The sequence below is a fragment of the Charadrius vociferus genome, unplaced genomic scaffold (assembly GCF_000708025.1).
Source record: "Charadrius vociferus isolate BGI_N301 unplaced genomic scaffold, ASM70802v2 scaffold1124, whole genome shotgun sequence".
Taxonomy (NCBI): Eukaryota; Metazoa; Chordata; class Aves; order Charadriiformes; family Charadriidae; genus Charadrius; species Charadrius vociferus.
This window is the reverse complement of record NW_009647891.1, coordinates 1-24,086: the sequence shown is the minus strand read 5'-3', so window position 1 is coordinate 24,086 and position 24,086 is coordinate 1. Positions and strand designations below refer to the sequence as shown.

The 24,086-nt window shown below is 36.5% G+C and overlaps 1 protein-coding gene across 1 annotated transcript; it reads right to left on the bottom strand.

Annotated features, from left to right (window-relative positions):
• Nucleotides 1–1,759: 1,759 nt before the first annotated feature.
• On the bottom strand, nucleotides 1,760–18,953 carry LOC104284770 (junction-mediating and -regulatory protein-like; the record flags this gene model as incomplete). Its single annotated transcript, XM_009883140.1, has 6 exons — nucleotides 1,760–2,067; nucleotides 4,514–5,063; nucleotides 6,370–6,465; nucleotides 10,091–10,177; nucleotides 15,017–15,204; nucleotides 18,788–18,953. Coding segments are annotated over 6 exons (1,395 nt in total), but the record flags the coding sequence as incomplete, so codon positions are not given.
• Nucleotides 18,954–24,086: the final 5,133 nt, after the last annotated feature.

The following is a 24,086-nucleotide window of genomic DNA, read 5'->3' as shown; positions in this document are numbered from 1 at the left end:
GAAAATGTTTAGGGGGTCCACAAACTAGATTAAAAAGATTCGAAGTCGCTCTTGGATAAATTACTTTTTTTTTTTAATGACCCATAGTGTTAAAGAGTATTCTTGCTAAATAATGCAAACAATATCCCAAAGAATAAATTAGGTTTACTAAAACCATAAAGTCAAATCACAAAGTTTAAATTTGCTCAGTTATCTAGGAAATGAAAAGAGAATAATTGCACCGAGAAAGCCAAGTAAATCTCAAGGCATGTCTTTTTTTATAGTTATCACTTGATTTCTGAAGGGCTGTGGTCGTGGGAGTTTTCAGTATGCAAATAACAGAAAAAGTTAGATCCAAGCAAAATTATTCTCACTTTGAGTTTCAGCAAGAATTAAGTACACCTTTACTCCTGGATTTTCAACTCCAAAACTAACAGTACATTTGGTATAGAAGGAACATTCCAGTATTAAATCATTAGTGTGGCCAATGGCTAGTTGATGAAGAAATAAAGGCAACATTTATTTTCCTTTTTAGAAAATTTAAAATATAATTATTTGAAAATAGCATACCAATGGAACACTTTGAGACATAGTATTTCATAATCAGAACATCATTCAGCAGATGATGTGCTAAGTCACCATCACTTTTTAAACAGCTGTAGCACTTTATCAATAGTCACTCTCCAGCTATGCTAATAACTAAGCAGGATAGAACTGCCTGATTGTAAATATCCAAAAAGGTTATTTTTTTTTCTACTGCTAGTTGTGTTGCAAGGATTATAAATATTTATCTCCCATACTCTCGAAATAGGCTTTGATTTCTAAACAAATTTTAAATTCTTTAGAGATTGTCATACCTTTCTTTTCTGCAAATTTTAAATACTTACAAATAAGTTTAACGGGACCTTTTATTCAGACTAAAGTTCATCCATATGCCAGTAGCAGAAAAGAACCTTCACAGAAGAATAGTGCTGTATGGTGGTGTTGTAATCAAGAATCTCTTTGTGCTACTGATGCAGCCTTAATTCTGAAAACTAATCTCTTGCCAATTTCTGCTTTGTTCAGAAATCATTAACTTCATCTGTTGAAGTCTAATATCTGTACTTTCCTTTCAAAAAAGCTTATAGCTTAGTATAATGCAAGTTCATGGGATTTGTATGAGGAGCAGAAGTATAAATTATAGTTGTATATTTACTGTTTACAGTCTAGAAATTCAATAAAGTCAGAGTGTTTACAGATCGAAACCAAGCTATCAAAGAGTCAGTCACACAGGTTAACCAATGAGATTTCAATGTGTTCAGCAGTCAAATCTAATCGTCCTTCACTTGGAGCTATTCAGTCTGAAGTGATAAACATGCTAAATTTTTACAAGGCCAGAAGTAATTAGAAAATAAGTACAGGGTGTGTCCAAGAGAGATTGTGCTGCTTTGTTACTTAAAAGCTTTTTAAAGCATTTTCATAAGCTGCAAACAGTCCCTTCAAATTTATTAAATAAAATAGAGCTTTTTATAGGAGCAGTCCTGTCACTATTCAGCAAAAGTATTCAAACAATAAGAGGCTAAGATGTTGCCTAAAAAAAGTTTCCCTTACTAAAACTTTAAATTCCTTTGAAAAGTTAGTGATACTAAATTCATATGTGCATGTTTTACCACACTGGACATCAGACAGTTTAGTCACATTCATACAAAGTCTCCTAGAATGCATAACCTGAGGCTTAGCAGCTATTGATATACAAAAAGTGTTGAAGAAATTTTTTTTTTAAATGTAGGTTAATTACAGGTTAATTTTCCCAGTCTGTGCAAGACAAACTCTCCTCTTCATCCTCTGATTCAGGTGATGCTTCCTTAATTCTTCGCAATGCTTCATGGATGCTCCTTGTCAGAGGGTCAGTATCAGGCAGAATTGTAAAGGATTCTCTCAAAACATCTTTCTGCACTTTCTTCAGTTTCACCCCTTTCCTGATCTGTGCCAAGATGTTATTGCTATCGTCTTCATTGGGAAAAGGAGGAAGACTTCTCTGCTCAACTTTTCTTAAGTGAAAGCTGCCACGTTTCAAGGAAGCCAGCACTTCATCCATTGGGGAACTCACTGCAGAAAAATCAAAAGACCTTCAGTATTATTTTTACTAAATTTATTCAGTCTTTTGTATTTCCTACAGACCAAAAAGTAGCCACATGCAATTAATGTGATAGTCCCATACCATAAGTATAAATGAGACTGTAGTATTTTCAATTTTATCATTCTGTAGCTCTATTATTGTTTTAGCCTCCAAATTTATCTTCCCTATTACCAGGTCAAAACTGGATTATACAGACAATTATAATTTCTGAAACCAAGTAACCTCATATCAGGCAGGTAGCAGAACTTTTTGAACAAGATGGCTTTCCTGTTTGCACTCAAGAAAATCAAGACACCTCCAATGAATCCAACATAATGAAAGTGTATATTACATTATATTTCTTGACTTTGAAACTCAGGTAATGAGTATGCATCTTAAGTATTGGACTGTGCAGTCACAGAAATGCAAGCACAGAGGAGAGCCTACATTCTCAGCACTTGGATTTTGTGGCTGATTTTACCTACTGTATGACTATTACTACATGCCAGTGAGGGAAGCAGCAGTACAGTCAACTGCAACAGCACGCATTTTCCTGCTCCTCTGGATTCATGTATGTATCAGCACCTAGTCACAGTGTGCCTACATAAATTTCCTTTCTTTATAATTAATGAAAACAGACAAGTAAGATAAAGTTAATGCTTTATCACAAATACTTCCTTTATCACCAATTTGAAACTAGTTCTCTGCAGAAATAAAAATCAGGCTTTGGCTCTTTGAAGAGCTACAAGTAGGTAAGATCTCTATGTCAGAGAATGCAATATAATAAAGCACAACAGTCCAAAATAGCTCCCACACACTAGCACATACAACATGCAGCACATATCAATCAATAGATGAATATCCATCTCCAGGGTTTTTTTTGTATATTTTATATATTTTTAAAACCTGTTTTGCATTATTGAGTGGACTTTGTCCATCAAACTAATGGCCCATACAGTTGGAATAGACACGAGGAAAAGAGAGAAATAAAAGAAGAAAATGGGACTGCACATTTGAAGGAGGAAGGAAGGATTGTAAAATACTCATCTGTCAGAGAAATTTCTGAAGCCACTTAGAGACTTGGAACATCTCAGGGAATACAGAGCAGCAGGTAGAGTGCTGCTGTAGATATTAATGATACTCTTAAGAGGATGGATATAATTTGATTTTATATTTGTCATTTTATGATGTATAATCAAATTGCACACAATACGTTTTATATAAAACTGAAAAAAATGAGTAACAGAAAAATAAACAATAGGACTACAGAAAAATAAAAATGGAGCAAAGCAGCATCAAAATTGATAATGAATTTAAGATACTGTACCTGCGACTTGCAAGACTCATAAGAGCTTAAAAATTCTATAACTATTCAGTTGCTTCAACGTTTTTCAGTCATTTAAGGACAATTCTAGAAGAAACACTCCTTGTTTCTGCCTGATAGACAAAAAAAGTTCTAATTTTGATTTTATCTGGATGAGAGAAAATGCCAATTGAGGGATGTTTTCTGTAGTTGTAACTGACAGAGCCAGATAGAACTTTTAATAAAAGGTTATTACAACCATATTACAGTAGTGTAAACCAAGGCCCACCTGACGTACTGTTTTACTAACAGTTCAGCTGAGAACTTCTGAAAATCACATCTCTGATTTTCAAATAAAAGCTTTGCTCTAATATAGCATGTTTCATCGAAACATCAAGATTATTTTGTTCAAACGTGGCTGCCATTCTCCCTATTTTATATATGGGATAAAGGATAAACAGTTACAAACAAGTAGCACAGAATCACAGTGAAGTTGTAACATCTCCCAGGTCACCCCTATGCTCTATTCACTTGCCTCAGTTTCCAAAGAGGTTTTTGATCTTTTAACTGTTTATTAACATGCTTTGATGAATGATTATAGATTTAATTCTCAATTGTAGTTAAATGTATATATTCTTACTTGGCTCTCAAGGAGACTTGAGAGTTTGTGGATTTTTGTATGAAAATTTGAAGAAACCTTGAAGAAAGCAGTCTCAAGATTTCCTATGTCCCAAGACAGGTATTCATTTTACTAGGTCATAAATTATGTAAAATTATGTTATTAAAAAAAAATGCACCCTTAGGTGAAGCATATAATATTTGCAGTGCTAGCTGTAAACAAGATAGGAAAAAAGAATATTTTGGTCAACGTTTAGCTCCATTTTCCAGCTACTCTAACATGGTATATCATAGGATCAATTTCACAAGTGTTTTCTGTCTAATTGAACAAGTATACCACACGCTGTCATACAGATCCTAACATTTGCTTGAGTTGACATTTGTCACCTGAAAAGTATTTAAAAACTTTCCCATTAATAATTATAAAAAAATCCCAGCATATACTTCTCTATATAATAATTCAAAAGAGGAATTGATGTGCATTACAATTAAAAACACAGAAATGAAAACATTACCTCTCCTCCTGTGTAAACCCTCTAGATCACTGGTCTTCTTAAGCTTCTTCTTGGCATTGACTAGCTGACTGCTGTCAAACAGATGTGCTGTTGGGACACTAGAAGAGCGCTGGACTCCCTTCTCCTCACTCTGATGTTTAACAAAGCTGTCGCTTTTCTCTAAGGATTTGGTGTCATCTTCCTTGGAGGGCAAAATTGGAAGCGGAGGTGGAGGTGGTGGAGGCAAAGGGGGTGGAAGTGGTACTACAGTAACAGTCTCTGGTTGAAGCTCATTACTGGTGAGCGGAGAAGTACTAACTTGAGGCAGTTCAGAGGTAACACCATTGAGAGGTAACGAGATATCTTGAAGTTGTTCTAAGCTTGTGGATTCCTGCACTTGCAAAGGCTGAACTGCATTTTCCAATTCCAACTCACTTTTCTCTTGGATTTGTATGGTTGCTGGCAAAGATTGAAGCTGATCTACACAGGACACTGAGCTGGCTGCACATTTTCTTCTTGCATGAGCCATTCGTAGTCTGGTTGATTTAAGTATTACTTGCCCAGGGTACCGCTAAAGTGAAGAAGTTATTTACAATTAGATAAGTACATGCAACACACTATTTTAGATACCAAGTACTCGTCATTATGGTTTGCCTTTCTGACAAGTAGAATTCATCTACTACTTTCATTCATTTTGCTCTGGGCATAAAAACAAAGCAAATATATCCTCACCTTTATGCAAAAATGATCTGCTTTCTTAATTTTTATTCTTGGTTAAGCCATAATTTACATATGATTTGCCTACTCAGGGATACACATGAGTTAAAGTTAGGATTTCACTAAGAACCAGATTGTACATTCAAAACTGTTTTTTCTGAAAACTAAAATTTAAAATTCCCTCTTGCTTCTCTTTTCTAAAACTGGTCAGTGGTGCTCTCTGCAGCAAAGTCCTCTCTGACCCAATATGCTGTCCTTAGATGTGAACCGTACTGCTTAAAAAGGTATAATCTCTTGAAAATAACAAACATTTTGATAATTTCCAAAGTGTTTTTAATTTAGTTCTTAAATTTGCTGCTTCAATATCTGTCTTTTCAAATTAGCTTCATCCATAGCCATTTTGATGCAAAAGTAAAAACTGCTTCTTAAATGCAGGTCTAAAACATTTTAGACAAATGTGGCAGGCCTAAAGCAATAGAGATTATATCAATATAAATATGCTCATACATAAAGTCAGTTCATTAACAGGTGCTGGTTAAAAATAAGTAAATTTGCTTTAATTTACAGAAGCTATGCAATTCAAAAGCCTTGCAAACAATAAGGATATGAAGAGCTTACTGCTAAGCAAGACAGCTTTCCAGTAAAGAAACTTCTCATATATAGATATCTTTTAATGTATTCAGCAAAACAAAACAAAACAAAAAAGTCTTCACCAATTAATACAGTCCCTGTTTTCTTGCACTTTCATCCCTCTCCTTATTCTCTCCCCTTCATTCCATCTTCTATCCATTTTCTGATACTTACATTGTAATAGGAAGGGGCAGGTATTGGCAGGTGTTATTGCAATCAGTGGTAGTGGGGGTATGTCAGATGATAATGGTCTTTGTGGGAAATACCATTTAGATTATACTTCTTTTTGTAAAGTTTGCTATGCATCTTGTCACAATGTGTAGATGTGACAGCGAACAGAAGCTTATTATGACACTGGGAATGCAACAGCCAGAGAAATTTGCTACCACCAATGCCATATTTTGTAAATTTTCCAAAGAACAGTTAACTATACAATGACAGAAAATAGCTAAGAGCATAGTATAGTCCCAGAATGAGTGAAAATTTCTTTTGCAAAAGAAATAAGTGGAAAAGAGCAACTCTTCTGTTACCTGCTTAAACGTGCGAAGTCTGTCCAGTGTTTTCTGTCGTTCCTGACAAACCCAGGAGCCCTTTCTTTCCTCTTCAACTTGTAGTTGATCTCGCTTCTAAGAAAATATATGGAAAACGTAAATATTACATCCAATGCTATGGTTAGCATCATAAAACCCCCAACTTAATTAAAATAAATCTTCTACTAATTGTTAGGAATTACCTAACAATCTACTACTCAAATAAATACATTTCTGACCTTCAAAAAAATATTGTCTTAAAAAATATTATGCATTTCATGTTTTATAACCTTGAAGAAATGCATAGCTCAATAAAGAAAGATTTAAACCTGGAACTGGAGCACTTGAAGACTAGAAATTTTTACCTTGAAAGATGATAAATAACTAGAGATGTAACAGAATATTATACTGAAAAAAAAATCCCATAAATTTAAAATTACAGAATCACAGAATGGTCAGGGTTGGAAGGGACCTCTGGAGATCATCTAGTCCAAGCCCCCTGCCAGAGCAGGGGCACCTACAACAGGTTGCACAGGACAGCGTCCAGGCAGGTTGTGAATGTCTCCAGAGTGGGAGACTCACTCCACAACCTCTCTGGGCAGCCTGTTCCAGTGCTCCACTACCCTCAAAGTAAAGAAGTTCCTCCTCATGTTAAGATGGAACTTCCTATGCTCAAGTTTCTGCCCATTACCTCTTGTCCTATCACTGGGCACCACTATGTTTATGTTAGTCAGACATGACTTCCCCTTACTGAATCCATGTTGACTACTTCTGATAATCTTCTTTTCATCCAGGTGCTTTGAGATGACACCCAGAACAAGCTGCTCCATCATCTTTCCAGGGATGGAGGTGAGGCTGACCGGCCTGTAGTTTCCTGGGTCATCCTTCCTGCCCTTTTTGAAGACTGGAGTGACATTGGCTATCCTCCAGTCCTCAGGCACCTCACCTGTCCTCCAGGACCTTTCAAAGATAATGGAGAGAGGCCCAGCAATGACTTCCCCCAGCTCCCTCAGCACCCGAGGGTGCATCCCATCAGGCCCCATGGATTTGTGTATATCCAGTTTATCTAACTGATCTCTAACTTGCTCCTCATCAACCAAGGGAAAGTCTTGCTTCCTCCAGACTTTCTGTTACCTGCAAAGTCTGGGTCTCTCGAGGACTGGCCCGAACAGTGAAGACAGAAGCAAAGAAGGCATTCAGCAACTCCGCCTTCTCTGCATCATCTGTCACTATGGCACATGTCTCGTTCAACAGTGGGCCCACATTTTCCCTAGTTTTCCTTTTGCCTCCTATATACTTAAAGAAACCCTTCCTATTGGCCTTGACATCCCTCGCCAGGTTCAATTCCAAGGCTGCCTTGGCTTTCCTTGTTTCCTCCCTGCATACCCTGACAGCGTTCTTATACTCTTCCCAAGCAGTCAGCCCCTTCTTCCACCTATTGTAAACTCCCTTCTTCCACCTGAGCTTTTTCAGAAGCTCAGCCATGCAGGTCTCCTTCTTCCCTTGCTTGATTTCTTTATCTTTGGGATGCACTGATCCTGAGCTTGGAGGAAGTGATGCTTAAATTGTGTAAGTTAGTCAGACAGGAAACCAGTATCTATTTTCTCTCATTCCAAAAACAAAATGACGGTTCAAATTGCAAGGCTGCACTTTCAGAAAAAGTCATATTAAAATTTTTACAGTGCAAGAAATCACAGAACTCGGTGCCACAAAGTTTTGAATCCAATATTGAGCAAATTAAGTAAACATTTTCATTATAATTTACACTAGTAAACTAAAGTTTACTAAATTAACTTAACCTGTCCATCTTGATTTTCTGTAATCTTGAAATAAAGGTTTGAAGCTCTTTCTTGCATCTAAGACAGTTATATTTTTTCTTGTTTGGAGATCTTACCTCAGTGAAAATACACATTTGGATCCACCTCCTTTAAATAGTCATCCATTTTCACAAAACTTCACCAAAGTTACTACATCTTTGAAACAAAACACTATGCTTCAGTCAAATTTATTGAAAGTGGACACTAGTTATCAGATGGCAAAAGTCACTATATGTATAACTACAGAATTTATCAGGAAAAGTGATAGGTGACAATAAAGAAAACCACCTGAGCAGAAACAGCAGCTTTAATTCTTAATAGACTCACAGCATTAAGTATTACTTTTTAAAGATGATCATCATCATTAAATAAAATGATGTTCTTTATAAAGCGCCAACTCCTGTGATTTCAAGGGAGATAAGTATAGATTCGTAAGGGAGAGGAAGAGGACATGTCAGAAAAATGGTAAAGACAGGAAACAGAACTAGAAGCATGTGGTGAAAAGAAAATAACTGAGCAATGGGGCAAAGAAGTTAAAAGAGAAGCATAAAAAAAAGATTATAGCAAGAAGAAAGGACAGTTCTACCACCACCACACCTGCATGTTTCGTATGCCATCAGGTCAAACTTTTCCTGAAGCAGTCTCAAACTCAAGGGTTATTTTGTTTGTTTTGGGTTTGGTTGTTGAGGGGGTGGGGGGAGTGGGGTGTTTTGGTTTTAGGGTTGTTTGGTTTGTTTTTTGTTTTTAAATAAGAATAGTGAAATTGCAATTCTTATTTGGTTTCAGGTTTGGACACCTTTGAGGTTTTCAAAATTTTTCATGAAAACCAGTGGCTGAAAACCTATTTTACAACAATTATCAGAAATATTCAGTCAAATTATTAACAGAAAAAAGACAAAAAACTAGCATAAGGTTCTTTATAAAGTGCAAGTGGGCAACTCCATGAAATAAATAATGAAAAAGCCCAGTAGTGTTTCAGAGACAAACCCGTCCTTCAGCTTTGTCGTCTTATTTTTAAGAGAGTGATAAATGGACTGCAATCCACATAGCAAATTCCTTTGCCTTATTGTAAGAACTGAAAAAAACCCCTATTTTTCTAACTTTCCTGAAAAGAGTACGCCAATACATATAGTCTTTCACAAGTAGCCTTTTCATAAAATAAATTACACAGCTGATTTCCTGGACAAATGTATCAATGTTAAAAATGTATAAGGATGAAATAGAATCACTCTTGCTAATCTAACTGAAATAAAAAGACTTGGATTTCAATGCATCTTTGTCAGTGATCTTTATTAGATATTGATACTATATCAGCTCCCAAGACCTAGCCCAGTATTTTATTATTCTTTAAGATAAAGTCTAACTATCGCTAAATAAAGTCTAACACAACAGTCAGACTAGCTAGCCTATTCTCTGCAATGAGACTGTGCAGAGAATCATGGAGCATACAGCTGGAACTACATACTTTATACAACACAATTCAAGTGATTTCTGTTGTAGAGAAAAGAAAAACAACGAACAAGCTTATTAAGATTCAAGAATAAATGTGTATGGTTTCTTTACTCATTCCAGCATATCTGAGACTGTACTCAGAGATGTCTGGAATCATCTATGTGCACATGATAACAAACTGCATGCAGCCTAACCCTAGCAGTAATCACTTAGACTGTGAACCTAGTATTAATGAACTGTTTTATTTGCTTGGGTTTAATGTCATCCCAACACAGCTATATACTCCCCCTTACCAGCATAATATGATACAGAAATACATGGTCCAAAGATCAAGGATGCACACCATCTTTTTAAAACAGCTAGTACTTCGAATGCTGTACTAATTAATGTATAATGAGGAATGCAAGCTAGTAACTAAAGGCTAAACGCAACAGTAGAAAACTCAAACTTACTAGCTGAATAGTATGGTGTGTTTTATATTCCTCCTCGCTCTGGTGATGTTGCTGGATTTTTTCATTATGCTTTGCAATACAGATCTCCTGTAGAGACATAAAATGTTATCTATAAAATATAAATTTCAAATATCAATTTACAGTGTATGTCACATTTAGCAAACAGCACTAAGAATTAGAAAAATAAAAATTTCAAAGCCCATCTCAGACAAGCTAATTTAACCAAGCTAATTTAACTTACAATAACACCATAAAATGGAAACAAAACCAAGACAAACAAACCCAAACCTATTACTTTTAACTGTCAAAAGAATATATAGAAGTAACAGCTGGTTGAAAAGTTTATTCTACAATACCAGTACAAATGTGGCAAGAAATACTGATTTGTCAAATACTTCATAAAACCATTGTGCAACCCCATGTATTTGTATATATGGATAATAACTAACTCTCAAATATACTACGTATTTCTGTTTAGGCAACTAGGCATATTCCCATTTACAAGTGTCAGTTCATCTTTTGCGTGTACAATTTGCAAGCACAAACATTAATAAAGTTGTTACAATTTTATGCATACAAAAGCAGGTTCACTTATTATACTGAGTTCACATCTGTAATGTCTGGTTTAAAAACAAGCATTTATTACATTGCCTGCGAATAAGAACAGGTTAAAAAGAAAACAGGATGTGTTACAATAGATGACAGGAAGAAGCATAACACTCAAAGTTAAGGTAGTTATATAAAAAGAACTGAATTAAGTATCAGTTGCAAAGAAAAGGCATGTGCAGGAATTTATGGTAGCAAAGAGACAGACAAGTTCACAGGACAATGCACTGAGGGCCAGTAAATCACAGTATGGGCAATTAAATTAGGTACAAGCACCAGACAGAACTAGAACAAGGTCAGATATGCAGTTAGAAGCAGGACTCATGGCTGTGTAAGAGGGGGCAGCGTTAGGAAATAGTTTGGAGCATGACTGCAGCTAGAAGAACACCAAAGTGATGGGCTTTCCAGGCAGCAGTCAGCTTGACTTACTGAGAGGAGCCAGACAGGAGCTTTGCTGTTGCAAGCATTGCTTGGGGCAACTGATGGAGTATCAGCCATCAAGCAAGATACTACAGTAGTGGCAGAAAGACACAAAAAACAAGGAGGGGAGGGATAAAAAAGCCCACAGTTTTGGACACTGGGAACTGCAGAAAAAGCTACGTTCTCCTAAAAGCTATGGATATAGTGTCATCAGGGTTCCTGTACAGGAAATAAATACCATGCTGGCTTGAATGTTTCTAAACAGTAAGACCACCGATTTTGCTATCGTATACAGATAACGCTCCAACAAGAGCAGGGGCTTCTGCAGAAATACTGTCCAAGCTTCATCAGAGAGGTGTGTGTGTATATATCTATATATATATAAACTCTGTTTTCTGTTGGGTTATATGTTTGTTTGTTTGTGGGGTATTTCCCTGATGAAAAGAGTTTAATACAGCTGGAAAAGTTAATCCATTTAATTTGTAACTGCAAAAGTACAAACTACTTAATTTCTACATTTCAAACAAAACTTTGGAACATTATTAGAGAATCTGAAAGACTTTTTGTAATACTACTACTGATTTACCTTTACAGTTTATTCTCTATTTGAGTGTTAAGTTGGATTAAAAGAATATTTAAAGTAACAAGAAAGACCGTCTGCTAGGTGAGGGTTGTTTTTTGTGGGGTTTTTGATATTTTTGTTGTTTTGTTTTGGCTTGTTTGTTTTTTTTCCCCCAGGTTGGCAAGACTAAAAAAATAAAAACAGTATGTAAGATACTTTAAGATGCAAATTACAGGAATATACTCTCATAAATACTTGGGGGGCACACTTTTCTGAAACATTTTCTCTTTAGCATCCATATTTAAATCTTTCTGATTAAAAGCAATAATGAAAAATATTTTAAGCATGTAATGAAAGAGGTTAAACCAGACCAAAACATATTTGGTGCTTTCACAGAAACATTTAGGTTGGAAAAAAACCTTAAGATCATCGAGTCCAACTGTAAACCTAACACTGCCAAATCCACCACTAAACCACGTCCCTAAGCACCACGTCTACCCCTCCAGGGATGGTGACTCAACCACTTCCCTGGGCAGCCTGTTCCAATGCTTGACAACCCTTTCAGTGAAGAAATTTCTCCTAATATCCAATCTAAATCTCCCCTGGTGCAACTTGAGGCTGTTTCCTCTTGTCCTATCACTTGTTACTTGGGAAAAGAGACTGACACCCACCTTGCTACAACCTCCTTTCAGATAGTTGTAGAGAGCAATAAGGTCTCCCCTCAGCCTCCTTTTCTTCAGACTAAACAACCCCAGTTCCTTCAGCCGCATAAAATCTTATTCTACACACAGTAATTGATTCCCTTTCACCATGTTCTCTTCAACAGACAAGATTTTCAAATACCCAGATGATGAAACTACCTCCTCCAAAAAATAAAAACCAACAGTAGAGAATTGTTTCCTATTGTTTTCTTAATCATGATATCTGCTGCTAGAAAGGAGGCATTCTCCTAAGGGAACCTTCAGTTGCGAGGAGGAGGAGTAGTGGTAGTATCAGAAACACAATCTGAAAATCATTAAGCAGACTCTCATCTCAGTTCAGCAATAAATGTTTTGTAATTGAGAGACAGACCAACCAACCTTCAGAAAGAGTTTTACCACATAGTATGTACTTTCCAAATCCAACCTAAAAATATCATTCTTTTCTCCAGTTAGCATTCAGACAGTGCTCATTCTCACCATCTAGACTCCACTTTTGCATCCCATCTGGCTCTTTGTTCTGCATGCTTAAAATGAACTGCAAACTCTTTAGACTAAGAACTCTTTTTTCCTCACAGGTTTGTAAAGTACAATGATCCACATGAGGCACTATAAGTAGTGTTCATTAACAATGTTTTGCAATATCACTAGAATGGTCACTCAAGATACAATGCTTCCATGTGCTTGAATCAAAGACACAGGAGTCTTGATTTTTCAGGTAATTACTAATAAGCTGTATTGGGTTTGTGTGGCAAGGTTTTGGTAGAAAGGGGGGCTACAGGGGTGGCTTCTGTGAGAAGATGCCAGAAGCTGCCCCCAAGTCTGACAGAGCCAATGCCAGCCGGCTCCAAGACAGACTCACCACTGGCCAAGGCCGAGCCAATCAGCGACAGTGGTAGTGCCTCTGTGATAACATATTAAAGAAGGGGAAAAAACTGCTGTGCAACAGCAGCCGGGAGAGAGGAGTGAGAATATGTGACACACCTGGTGCCCAGCCAAGGTCAACTCACCACATAAGCTTAGTAGGGCTCCACATTATTCAGCAGTATTAAGAGCAGCTACAGTAAATACCTCTAACATAAATATCCATCAAAATGGCTACATTCTTTTCTCCTCAACAAGTGCTGCAAAATGGCACACAACTGGTTCTGCCTATTCTTTTTGCTCAAATCAAAATCTTTGATTTCTTCCTGCAAGTTTAAATACATGCTATTCTAATCTGTGATTTCCTTAGTAGCTGAAAGCTAAGTATCTCACTGCAGCCCTCAACTGCAGATAATGCTACACTGGGCAATGAAATCAGCAGAGAGCTGGAACTAGTTCTGAGAGCGCTGTGATGTCCATGCTGTGATGTCCAGCAGTGAAGTTCCACATGGACACATTACCTCAGGTCATGAAAGCAATATAGCCACGTTCTTCCAGCACAATGTTGAGCAGGCATGACTATATTACTCTTACATGCAGACCCAGATGAGCATTACTACCATATACATCTCTGCATCATGTCTCTGTGCACAAGTAGGCATGCTGCAACTAGTGTTACAGCCTAGAACAACTAATTCCTTCAGTTTAAACAAGGTATTTAATCATAGCATAACCTGGAAACAAATGAGCCAGTTGAAGGTGACTAGTTAATTATACAGATAAGAAAGCATACTAAAAACATCTCTGCTCCTGCTTCAGGGTCACTTCTCATCTTGTTAACTCCCATAAGTTAAGTAAGGAACAGCAACTATCCTGTTGCTTTTAAACAGGTTTGTGTATTCCATAAGGTGCCAGTAATGTCTTTTCATGTTCAGGAGAAAATAGCATAGCTATTATAATATAGCCTATATTAATTAGCATAACATGACAGATAGGATCTATTCCTTAAAGTACTAAAAAGCCCAGCTGCTTGATACTTTTTTCTTTTTACAAAATCACATAAAACAAACTCTGAGCAAACTATTTTCCATAACTGGCTAACAAGAGACATTTCTTTTATAATAATTTATTTACAGTCTTCTCCATATTGTGTTAATCAGAGACAAGACAGTGATCGAAGAAATATAAAAAATCCAAAATATAAGATGTATCAACTACTGTTTTGCTTCAGATTTAGGTATAGAAATAGATATATTACTTATGAAGGAGAGTTTATATTACTTATGAAAGAGAGGAAAAAGTGGCCCTAAATAGCATAGTTCTACAAATTAAGAATACATACTGGATTTTGTGTATATTTCCTGAATATAGAGAATCAATGACACATGACATAAGTTTAAATGGATGAAGTGAGAGAATGAAAATAGAACTCATTAGTGAGAAAACACCCTTGATTCTCTTCTGCAAATACTACTCTGTAAAAACATGCATTCTAGCATGTACTTTCCACATGAAAGTATTCTAATTCCTTAATAGAAACAAGTTTATTTGTTGACTTATAAGTGATTAAAGGTTCCTTTAAAGCTAAAAGGTAAACTGAACCTTAAATATATCAATTTAATAATATGTGCTATTGTACTTGGTACTCTGTAAAACAACTTTAGAAGTAAATATAATCCACAAAAATTCTGAGAGACTTGGAAGTTGTATCTGAAATTAAGTATTTTGAAGTTTTATTAAATTTACTAATTATGATAGAAATTTGCAACTTAATACCTTCTTATTTCTGAGGTAGGCTTTCTTCGCTGAAATATGTCCACGCCTTGCTTCCAGCTGGCGGATTTTTTGTTGTAACTTTTGCAGCTCCTCTTTTTGAAAGTGTACAGATGTTGCCATATCCTCTTTTTCAAGCATAGCTTCCATACTTTCGTAAGTGTCATAATATACCACTTCATCTCTCTTCTCTGTTTTAAAAATGTCAGCAATGAAAAAGTCAAATAAATAGTTTGTATTTGATTAACATTTTATTTTGTTCAACAACCCCACCCACCACCCCACCCCCCCGAGTTGTAAGATTTAATGCAGAAGAATGCTATAGTTCTTTCAGAGGAAGAGCAAAATCAAAAGGTCAGAGGAAAAGCACTAAAGAGCCAAGCACTATAGAGCTTTAAAGTTTATATGAAGAACAGAAATCAATACCAATGAAGCACAGCCTGGTATTTAGCTAAGCTCAGAGCATTAAAGAACAAATGCAACCGTAAATGTACACTTGTGTCTGTAGCCTAACTTGATCACAATGTCCACATGTGGTTTTGGGTCTCTTAACTAATACAAGGGACCCGCGATGTGCAGCAATATCCTATAGTCTTCACTACAAAGTTTGGGATATACAGACTCTTTGGCATGAGATTCTTCTGCCACAAACCTACTATTAATTTCATGAAAGGGGAATTAGACAACAAAACACCAAAAATCGTCTCTTAGGAGGTTTTTGACCTCCCAGTCACTGCTACTGCTCAGAGGCTGCAGTGGGAGGGTAACTTCAAGGCAATCCTTCAAAGCATTACAGGCCTGAAAAGGAAGTCATTACTAATAGTTGTATCAACACGCATCAGTTTTAGACTCCTGAGTGAAGTATTCAGTATAACATTGAGCTTATTTCTGAATGCTGCCTTCTCATCTCTTGCCTTTTTTTTGAAAGAGTGATTATTATAAATCCTTGCATAATGTTGGGATGAAGAAGCAGCAAAGGCTTCTTGTTCCTTATTTCACTGGCATACTAAGTAGGATATTTTTGTAATACACCAAGAGGGATATGCATTACTGCTGGCTGAAACAGGTAGATACAGCTGGCATGACTGTCAAGTGTCTACTCTGCAGCACCACCAAACCTTCTCATTTCAGTTCCATCAAATATCTTTCAGGAAGACTGTAACTTCCTCCTACTTCCGCTACTAGATTATTTGGGGAGAGGGGTTTTCTTCAGAACACTGTCCATTTTAAAATCTGTTGTCACTTTGTGTTATTTGTGTGTAAGGTCTCTGCTGCAACCAAAATTCTGATTGTGTCATGCTAATTTCAGCTCAGCACAGGATATGGCAGGACCATAAAAGAACGAACATCACTATATTAACCCTAAAATAAAAACTAATAGAAACAGACTTACTTGAGTCTTTACTTTAATGCTCAGTTAAAAAAAAAAAAAAAAACAAAAACCAAACATAAAATTTCATGCATTTGTAAAACAGGCAAGTCATTAGAACCCACTTTGAGACATCAGTGAGTAAAAACAGAACTCATGGCTAACAACAACTATATTTTGCTACACACTTATAAAACTGAAGAATTTACATGCAAATTTTGTTTTAGAACACTTTCATGCAGAGTTAAAGATAGGAATTTACAAGTGAAACCCCAATAGCTCAGCTGCAAATGAGTCAAATCTACCAGTTCTAAAACATAACGCTAAATTATGTTTGAAAAAAACCTTGGCAACTCTATTGCAACCTCCATCAAACATTCCAAGAGTTTTCTACAAACAGCTTTTGAGCTTTTCAAATGCCTATAAATTTGCTAAGTGCTTAAGATTCTAACGACTCCACCACTTACAATAAAACAATAAGAATGATTCCTCTTTAGATACAATCCACACCATTTGCACTTGTTCAACCCACCCCCTAACCAAAGCAGGAACCAACTATCACATTCTCTGCTGATAGCAATGCACCCACCACAAAAAACATCTTACAAGGATGTATGGATAGCTTGTATGGATAGGATAAAAGCCTTTAAAATTCTAACCTAATAAATACACATTTTATGAATTACAGTGCAAGTATTTGGTTAATGACAGTAAAAAACTACTACTGTTGTTTATAATATGACAATCTATTATCATTTGATACTTTTCAGGTCCAATGTGCTGAATTTGCAAAATAAAATGTTTTTCTTCTAGTGTATGACCTTGCAAATTCAAACTGGCAGATCAAATCAAATTATGCTCTCAAAAAATTCTTAGGTGGGACTTCATTAATAGTTCTATAGATGCCCCTCAAATCAGAACAGAATCCAAAACTCTCCAAAATATCTCTGCAGAGTCAATACAGTCAAAGAGTAAAGAATAGCAACAGCCTCTAGAAGTCACTAAGACACATGTATTTCAAATCATACAGATGTGCTCAATTAAAAGGTTGTTACTTTACTGATATAATTACACTTTAAAAAGGAAGCATAACAGAAGATGCAACAGACCATTCTTTTCTAATTGACTCCATAGGAAACAACAAATATTAAAAGACCACTATATTTTGGAGACACTTTCATTCAGATTAGGTACAGAACAGTCTTGAAGAGATGTAGCCAATTCAGTGTTGTAGACTGAGTAAAACCATATGTTTGGGTTAATGCCTAGGTTATAGTGACAAGATTAAATTTAGTCATTGATCCTCTAAGAAGGACCATTAATCATTAGCTTTATTGTATAAACCTGATTACTTTGTATAAACAATGCATGCCTTGCTAATGACTATACCCTTGAAGAACTAAATACTAATAAAAAGGGAACATCCTACCCCAGGGGGTGCTGAAAGCTGGATAATTGCTAAGGAAGCATGAAGTCAGCATATCTGTGCATATATTCTAACATTCTACTTTTGCCCAATCCACTCTCACATCACACACCATTCAGCCAATACAATTGTTGATCACGCACTGTTCATGCTCTGGGAAAAGCCAGGATGTTTGCCACCCCTTATCTTGTTTGCTCGGATCTTCTCAGGATTCTTCTGTCTCCTCAAGGGTACACGGGTATCTGTTCAGGGTCAGTGTTAAACTTGCATTTTGATCCCTCGGACCAGCCGAGGTCTCCCACAAACTCACAATACAACCCAGCTTCAAATCTCTTCTTAAGTGACTTTTCTATCCATAACAAAATTTGCTATGCAAGCCTATGCACTAAACAATAAAACAGAGCTTGTGTGAATAAAAATATTAAGTATAAAAAGGTCCAAAGGACAGAATTGGATTCAAAATGCTGTATGATTTACCTGTATTATTTCCATAGTTTGTAAGTACACAGGATATAGTAGGTTCTCAAAACATAAGGTTTGCATCACTGCTCTAAATCAGTGACATGGCAATACAACAAGCTTCAATGTTTAGCTGAAGGATTCTGATTTGCAGGAATACCTTTTGAAAACCAATCACTTCAAAGAAATGAATAATGCCAATGCAAATTTCTTTAATGAGACAAGTCCAGTAATTAAAACATTTCCTCCTCCCTAAATTTAGTTTTCCAAACCTTACATAGTATCTTATATGCTTACTTCCAAACACAGACAATGAGAACCAGACTAAAACTTCTGTATGTGTATGTATACACCTTATGAACAGGTGTAAATTTTAATTTAACAGTACTTATGTTAGAAGATCCAGCTCTTCACATGGTAAAGAAACTGTTCTCATTTCATTCTCACAGGCTTTACTAGACTCTTAGGAAGAGAATTATCTTTTACAGATTACGTCTTAATTAAAATGCATAAAAAGCACCTGACATCAGTCTTCTGATGCTTTCAAGTTGTGCTGTCAGCAGCAGCTCTTCACATTTCAAGATCTCAAATTGCACTTCATATAATTGAAGCTGTAGATCATAATAATCAGCTTCTAACTGGTCCAAATGGGCTATGGCTTCTGCACCACCTTTCAGACTCTGCATCTACATGGAAAGAAAAAAAAAATAAACACACAACTCCAGGATAATATGGAGAACAAAACCAAAATGTAGGCTGGGTGGAGAATGGATTGAGTCCAGCCTTGAGGAGAAGGACTTGGGGGTGTTGGTGGATGAGAAGCTCAACATGAGCTGACAATGTGCACTCACAGCCCAGAAGGCCAACTGCATCCTGGGCTGCATCAAAAGAAGCGTGGCCAGGAAGGTCGAGGGAGGTGATTCTGCCCCTCTACTCCATTCTGGTGAGACCCCACCTGGAACATTGTGTCCAGCTCTGGAGCCCCCAACATAAGAAAGACATGGACCTGTTGGAGAGGGTCCAGAGGAGGGCCACGAAGATGATCAGAGGGCTGGAGCACCTCTCCTATGAGGGCAGGCTGAGGGTGTTGGGGCTGTTCAGCCTGGAGAAGAGAAGGCTCCAGGGAGACCTTATATCCTCCTTCCAGTACACAAAGGAGGCCTACAGGAAAGATGGGCAGGGACTCTTTATCAGGGAGTGTAGCAATAGGATGAGCAGTAATGGTTTTAAACCGGAAGAGGGTAGATTTAGGTTAGATATTAGGAAGAAATTTTTACTGTGAGGGTGGTGAGGCACTGGAACAGGCTGCCCAGAGAAGTTGTGGATGCCCCATCCCTGGAAGTGTTCAAGGCCAGGTTGGATGGGGCTTTGAGAAACCTTGTCTAGCGGGAGATGTCTGTGCCTATGGCAGGGTGTTGGAACCAGATGATCTTTAAGGTCCCTTCCAACCTAAACCATTCTATGATTCTATGAAATATAACATGTTAAAATTGAACGCTTCAAGAGAAGAAGGTTTTGTTCAGCCACACACTTTCAGACATCTTTAATACTTGACATTTTTTCTGCATTGTAATAAAAAAAAACATCCCTGGCATTGGATTACTCTTTGTGAATGTCAAAATGACAAATCATATAGTGAGTAATGTGAAACATCCCTACCGCTCTTTTACTCTACTACTCTACTATTCGATTCTCTGAAGATACATAATGAAATTAGTATTTTCTTATCTTCAGTCAAAAAAGTCTAATAGCTGTTTTGCTAACAGCATCTAGAAAACTACAGTTAAACTGTCACTTAATTTGAATTTGAAATAACATGCACTGATCCTCCTGTAATGACAACTTAACTGAGGAGATGATTTACAAATAATAGAAAAAAACTGAAGGGGACAAATCAGTGCTTTTCATCATATTTTATATATTTTATTGCATAGTTAACCTTCTTAACAAAGCAGAACATCTGTCAAGCCACAGGCCTTTATATTACTTTTCCCAGTTTGTCCTCCAAACCTTCTCATAACCTTTGTCTAGCACTGCAGTTTGAAAGGAACAACATGAGAAAATTTAAGAAAACACCAAATTCTATCTAATCAGAATGTACTGAATTTTACAGCATCATTGTTTCTGGAGTCTTTCACAGGAGAAAAAAGATCTAGATTAAAATATTTATATATATTTTAGTGCTTATTTGTCATATGTCTGACAGAAAAGCGACACAAGAAACAACCAAAGGGAACTCAAATCATCCTCTTTCATTCAGCCAAACAAGATTTAACTGATCAATACAGTTGGCCATTCAGACCATATTCAAGAAATACTGATATGCAAGGGGATCTTATGTGCTGTCTCACTTTGGAGGGAATTCAAAGCCATGCAGCTCTACAACCTGTGTGCAGGAGAAGAGTTAGGGCCACATCCAAATTCTCTACCTTCTCAAAAAATGAATCTCTCATAGTTTCTCTGAGATTAAGGATGAAAGTAATTATAAATTGTACTGAAGATTTGTGATCGATCTACATTATCATTCTGGTGAAAGGGGATTCAGTTCCTATATTACAGGCATTCAATCATTAAAAAGGGATGTCTAACAAGGAGAAATAAAGTACCTAGCAAACTATACATTTAAAAAAAATATTTGTTAGTAGGTTTTTACATTATGGTGGTTTCGTCAAGGAGTAAAAATGTATCTGTAATTAAGAGCCAGAAATGGGTTTCCTATGTTTTATTTATCACATATGCTTAAATATAATTATACTAAAACAGAAAGATATCTGTATTGAATCAAACCAAAGATCCATCTTACTCAATACCCTGTTTCGGACAAATGTTAACAGCAAATATCCAGGAAGATGAAACATAGTAGGCAGTGCAGTAATACTTCCCTAAAATGTTTCACTAGCCTCTAGCACAGCTTGCAGCTCAATATTTCTTAAGCCACAGTGCTTCCTTTTATACTAAATAGCCTACTGGATTTTATTTCATAAATTGTCCTATCCCTTTTTTACAGCACACAGGCTTTTAGCACCTCCATCATTATCCTTTGACAGGGATTTCACAGCTTGCTTAGCACTTAAGGAAAGGGTTCTCTAAATTATGCTTCTTTCCATAGAAAACTGATAGATGGAAGGCTTGTGAATTAATTCTTGTAATTTCTGTTTTTAAATTTTCTTCTACTATATTATATACTTACTGAATGCATCTTTTGTATATCAATTATTAGTCTGAAAGGATCAATAAGTCTTTAAGTGAATATCATAAATCTTACAATTGATAATGTATATTTACATTTCAGCCCAGTGTGACACTTAAATGTCTTGCTATGCCATTCTGTTACTCTGCATCCATATTAAGTTACTAATTGTGACCAAAACAGCAAGTGACATAATGATAGCATATTTGGAGTGAATAAGAGGCTAGTTTTCAAGACAAAAGGACCGATTCTCTGGAACCTTCCAGTTCATTTGCCAGGCAGGGTATCTTTGGTTTTGGCATTTTCAAAGGATTTTCTCATTGTAAAAAAAAATATACATGCCATAGGAAAAAATTTTTTTTTTTGCAAATTAATGCAACATCATTCAAACTTCTACCACACTTAAGAACTTTTGCTTTGTCAGTGAACTGTGACATTCTCATAAATTTATACATTTTTTCTTTAAAAAAGGTGTTCCCAAATTTAAGCCCACAGACTTTGCATAAAGACTGCATAGAGACATAAATGGGCTATCTTCACAAGTATCAGCTAATCATGTTATAGCAGCTCAAAATTTCATTCAGCCACAGCAGTATCTACCTGATAAAGGACCTGTCCGACAACCAAATCTTAGCCCTGAAAGCATATTATAGATATTATAGATGCTACAAGCTACCTGGTCTGTTTTAGGGGTACAACATCACTGTATTCCATTTTCAGGTGCGACAGCAATTAATGGGAAACTAATATAGTTGTATGGTCCTCAGCCAGATATCCTAGCTACATAACAGCCCCTCATGAAAAACAAAAAGGGGGACCTTTAATTTCGACCATTTATGTTAAAACTTTATGTGAGATACTATATATGTGCAATAATTCAAACCAACATCATCACTTTTAGGAAAGTTTCAGCATTGTTTGTTAAAAATTTAAGAGTGGTTCAATTCTTAATGTTACAAATTACTATCTAATCTGTAGTAGTAATTTGCTGCATCCTTGGTAGAAAAGATATGCATGTAAAAAAGGTCTCAGGCTGATCAACACAGTGAAAGAAACACATAGAACTTTAAAGTGAGAATGTAATTATAAGAAAGAAACATTTTTCAGGTGGACAAATAACTAGAACTGAGGAGATCAGAGTTTTATTTCCTACTATGCCACAACTTTCTGCATTAACTCAAGCAAATAATTTAATCTCTCTGACCCTAATTCAAGTAATAGTGTTTAAGGTCTTTGTTGTCTCATTCATAGTAAGTGAAGAACTGAAGCAGGAACTTAGCTTTCCTAATCGTTCCATGGCAGAAAACCTGTATTAAAACAGAAAGCCTCTGACAAGAACTATAAACATATATACTAAAAGGACAAGCGTCAAAATTAATAGAAACACAGCCAAACATGGAATACAGAACTGAGGGCCATCAAATCCAGCTTTCTACCACCATGGAATGCTTTCCAACAAATCTAAAGTTAACTGTTTTCATAAACTGAGCTCTTACACTAATTTCCATGTTATTGTTCTTACTCTGCTTTTGTAAAAACAAAAACAAAACAAAAAGCTTCCATAAAACTCTGTGCTTGTTACTCCCGTTGGAAGTCTGTTCCAGATAAAACTTCTTCCATATTTCCAGTTACCATGGTTTAACCCCAGCAGGCAACTAGGACCACGCAACCATTCACTCATGCCCCAACCCCCTCCCTCAAGTAGGATAGGGAGAAGAGGGAGAAAAAGGAAGGGGAAAAAAAACCCCAAACAACTTGAGATAAAGAAAATAATAATAATGATAATAATGGTAAAAGAATATACAAAATAAATTGATGCAATACAATTGCTCACCACCCAATGACGGATTGCCCAGCCAGTCCCGGGCAGCGATCATGGATCCCTGCCCCCCAGCTAACCCCCATTTATATACTGAGCATGATGTCTATGGTATGGAATATTCCTTTGGCCAGCTTGTTCTGTCTATGCTCCCTCTCAGCTTCTATGGGAAGCTGAAAGAGTCCTTGACTTACTGGAAACATTACTTAGCAACAACTAAAACAATATGTGTTATCAACATTAATCTCATACTAAATCCAAAACACAGCAGCTGGGGAAAAAAAATAACTCTATCCCAGGTGAAACCAGGACAGTATTCACCCCTTATTCTATACCATTTACGTGATGCCAAGGACTTACATTTCTCAATAAATCACCACTAATTTTCCTGTCTTTGGGATACACACACACACACACACACACAGATATCATTCCCATCATGTTCGTTGAGTTCATTTAGTCCATGACTTTGGGCTCCATCTGTCATAACAGTCTTTCAGGGCAGGAGAGATGGTGTGTAGTGTTGAATTGTTGCATGCTGCATCTAGAGCTCACAGCTGGTATGTCTGGCACAGCCCAGACCCATGCCCATGGTCTGCGGGTTGAAGATGTCAATGTCAATCTCAAGAAAACCTCGGGGCACATGTTGCTAAAGCCAGTTCTGGTTCCATCACTGCTGCACTTGATTGGTTTCATCAAAACTCATTCTTCATTAATTTGGGTGATTCTCACTGTAATACCATTGATATAGCATATAGCAACAGTAGTAGTGATGACACAAAATGGTAATTTAGCAATTAACATCATACA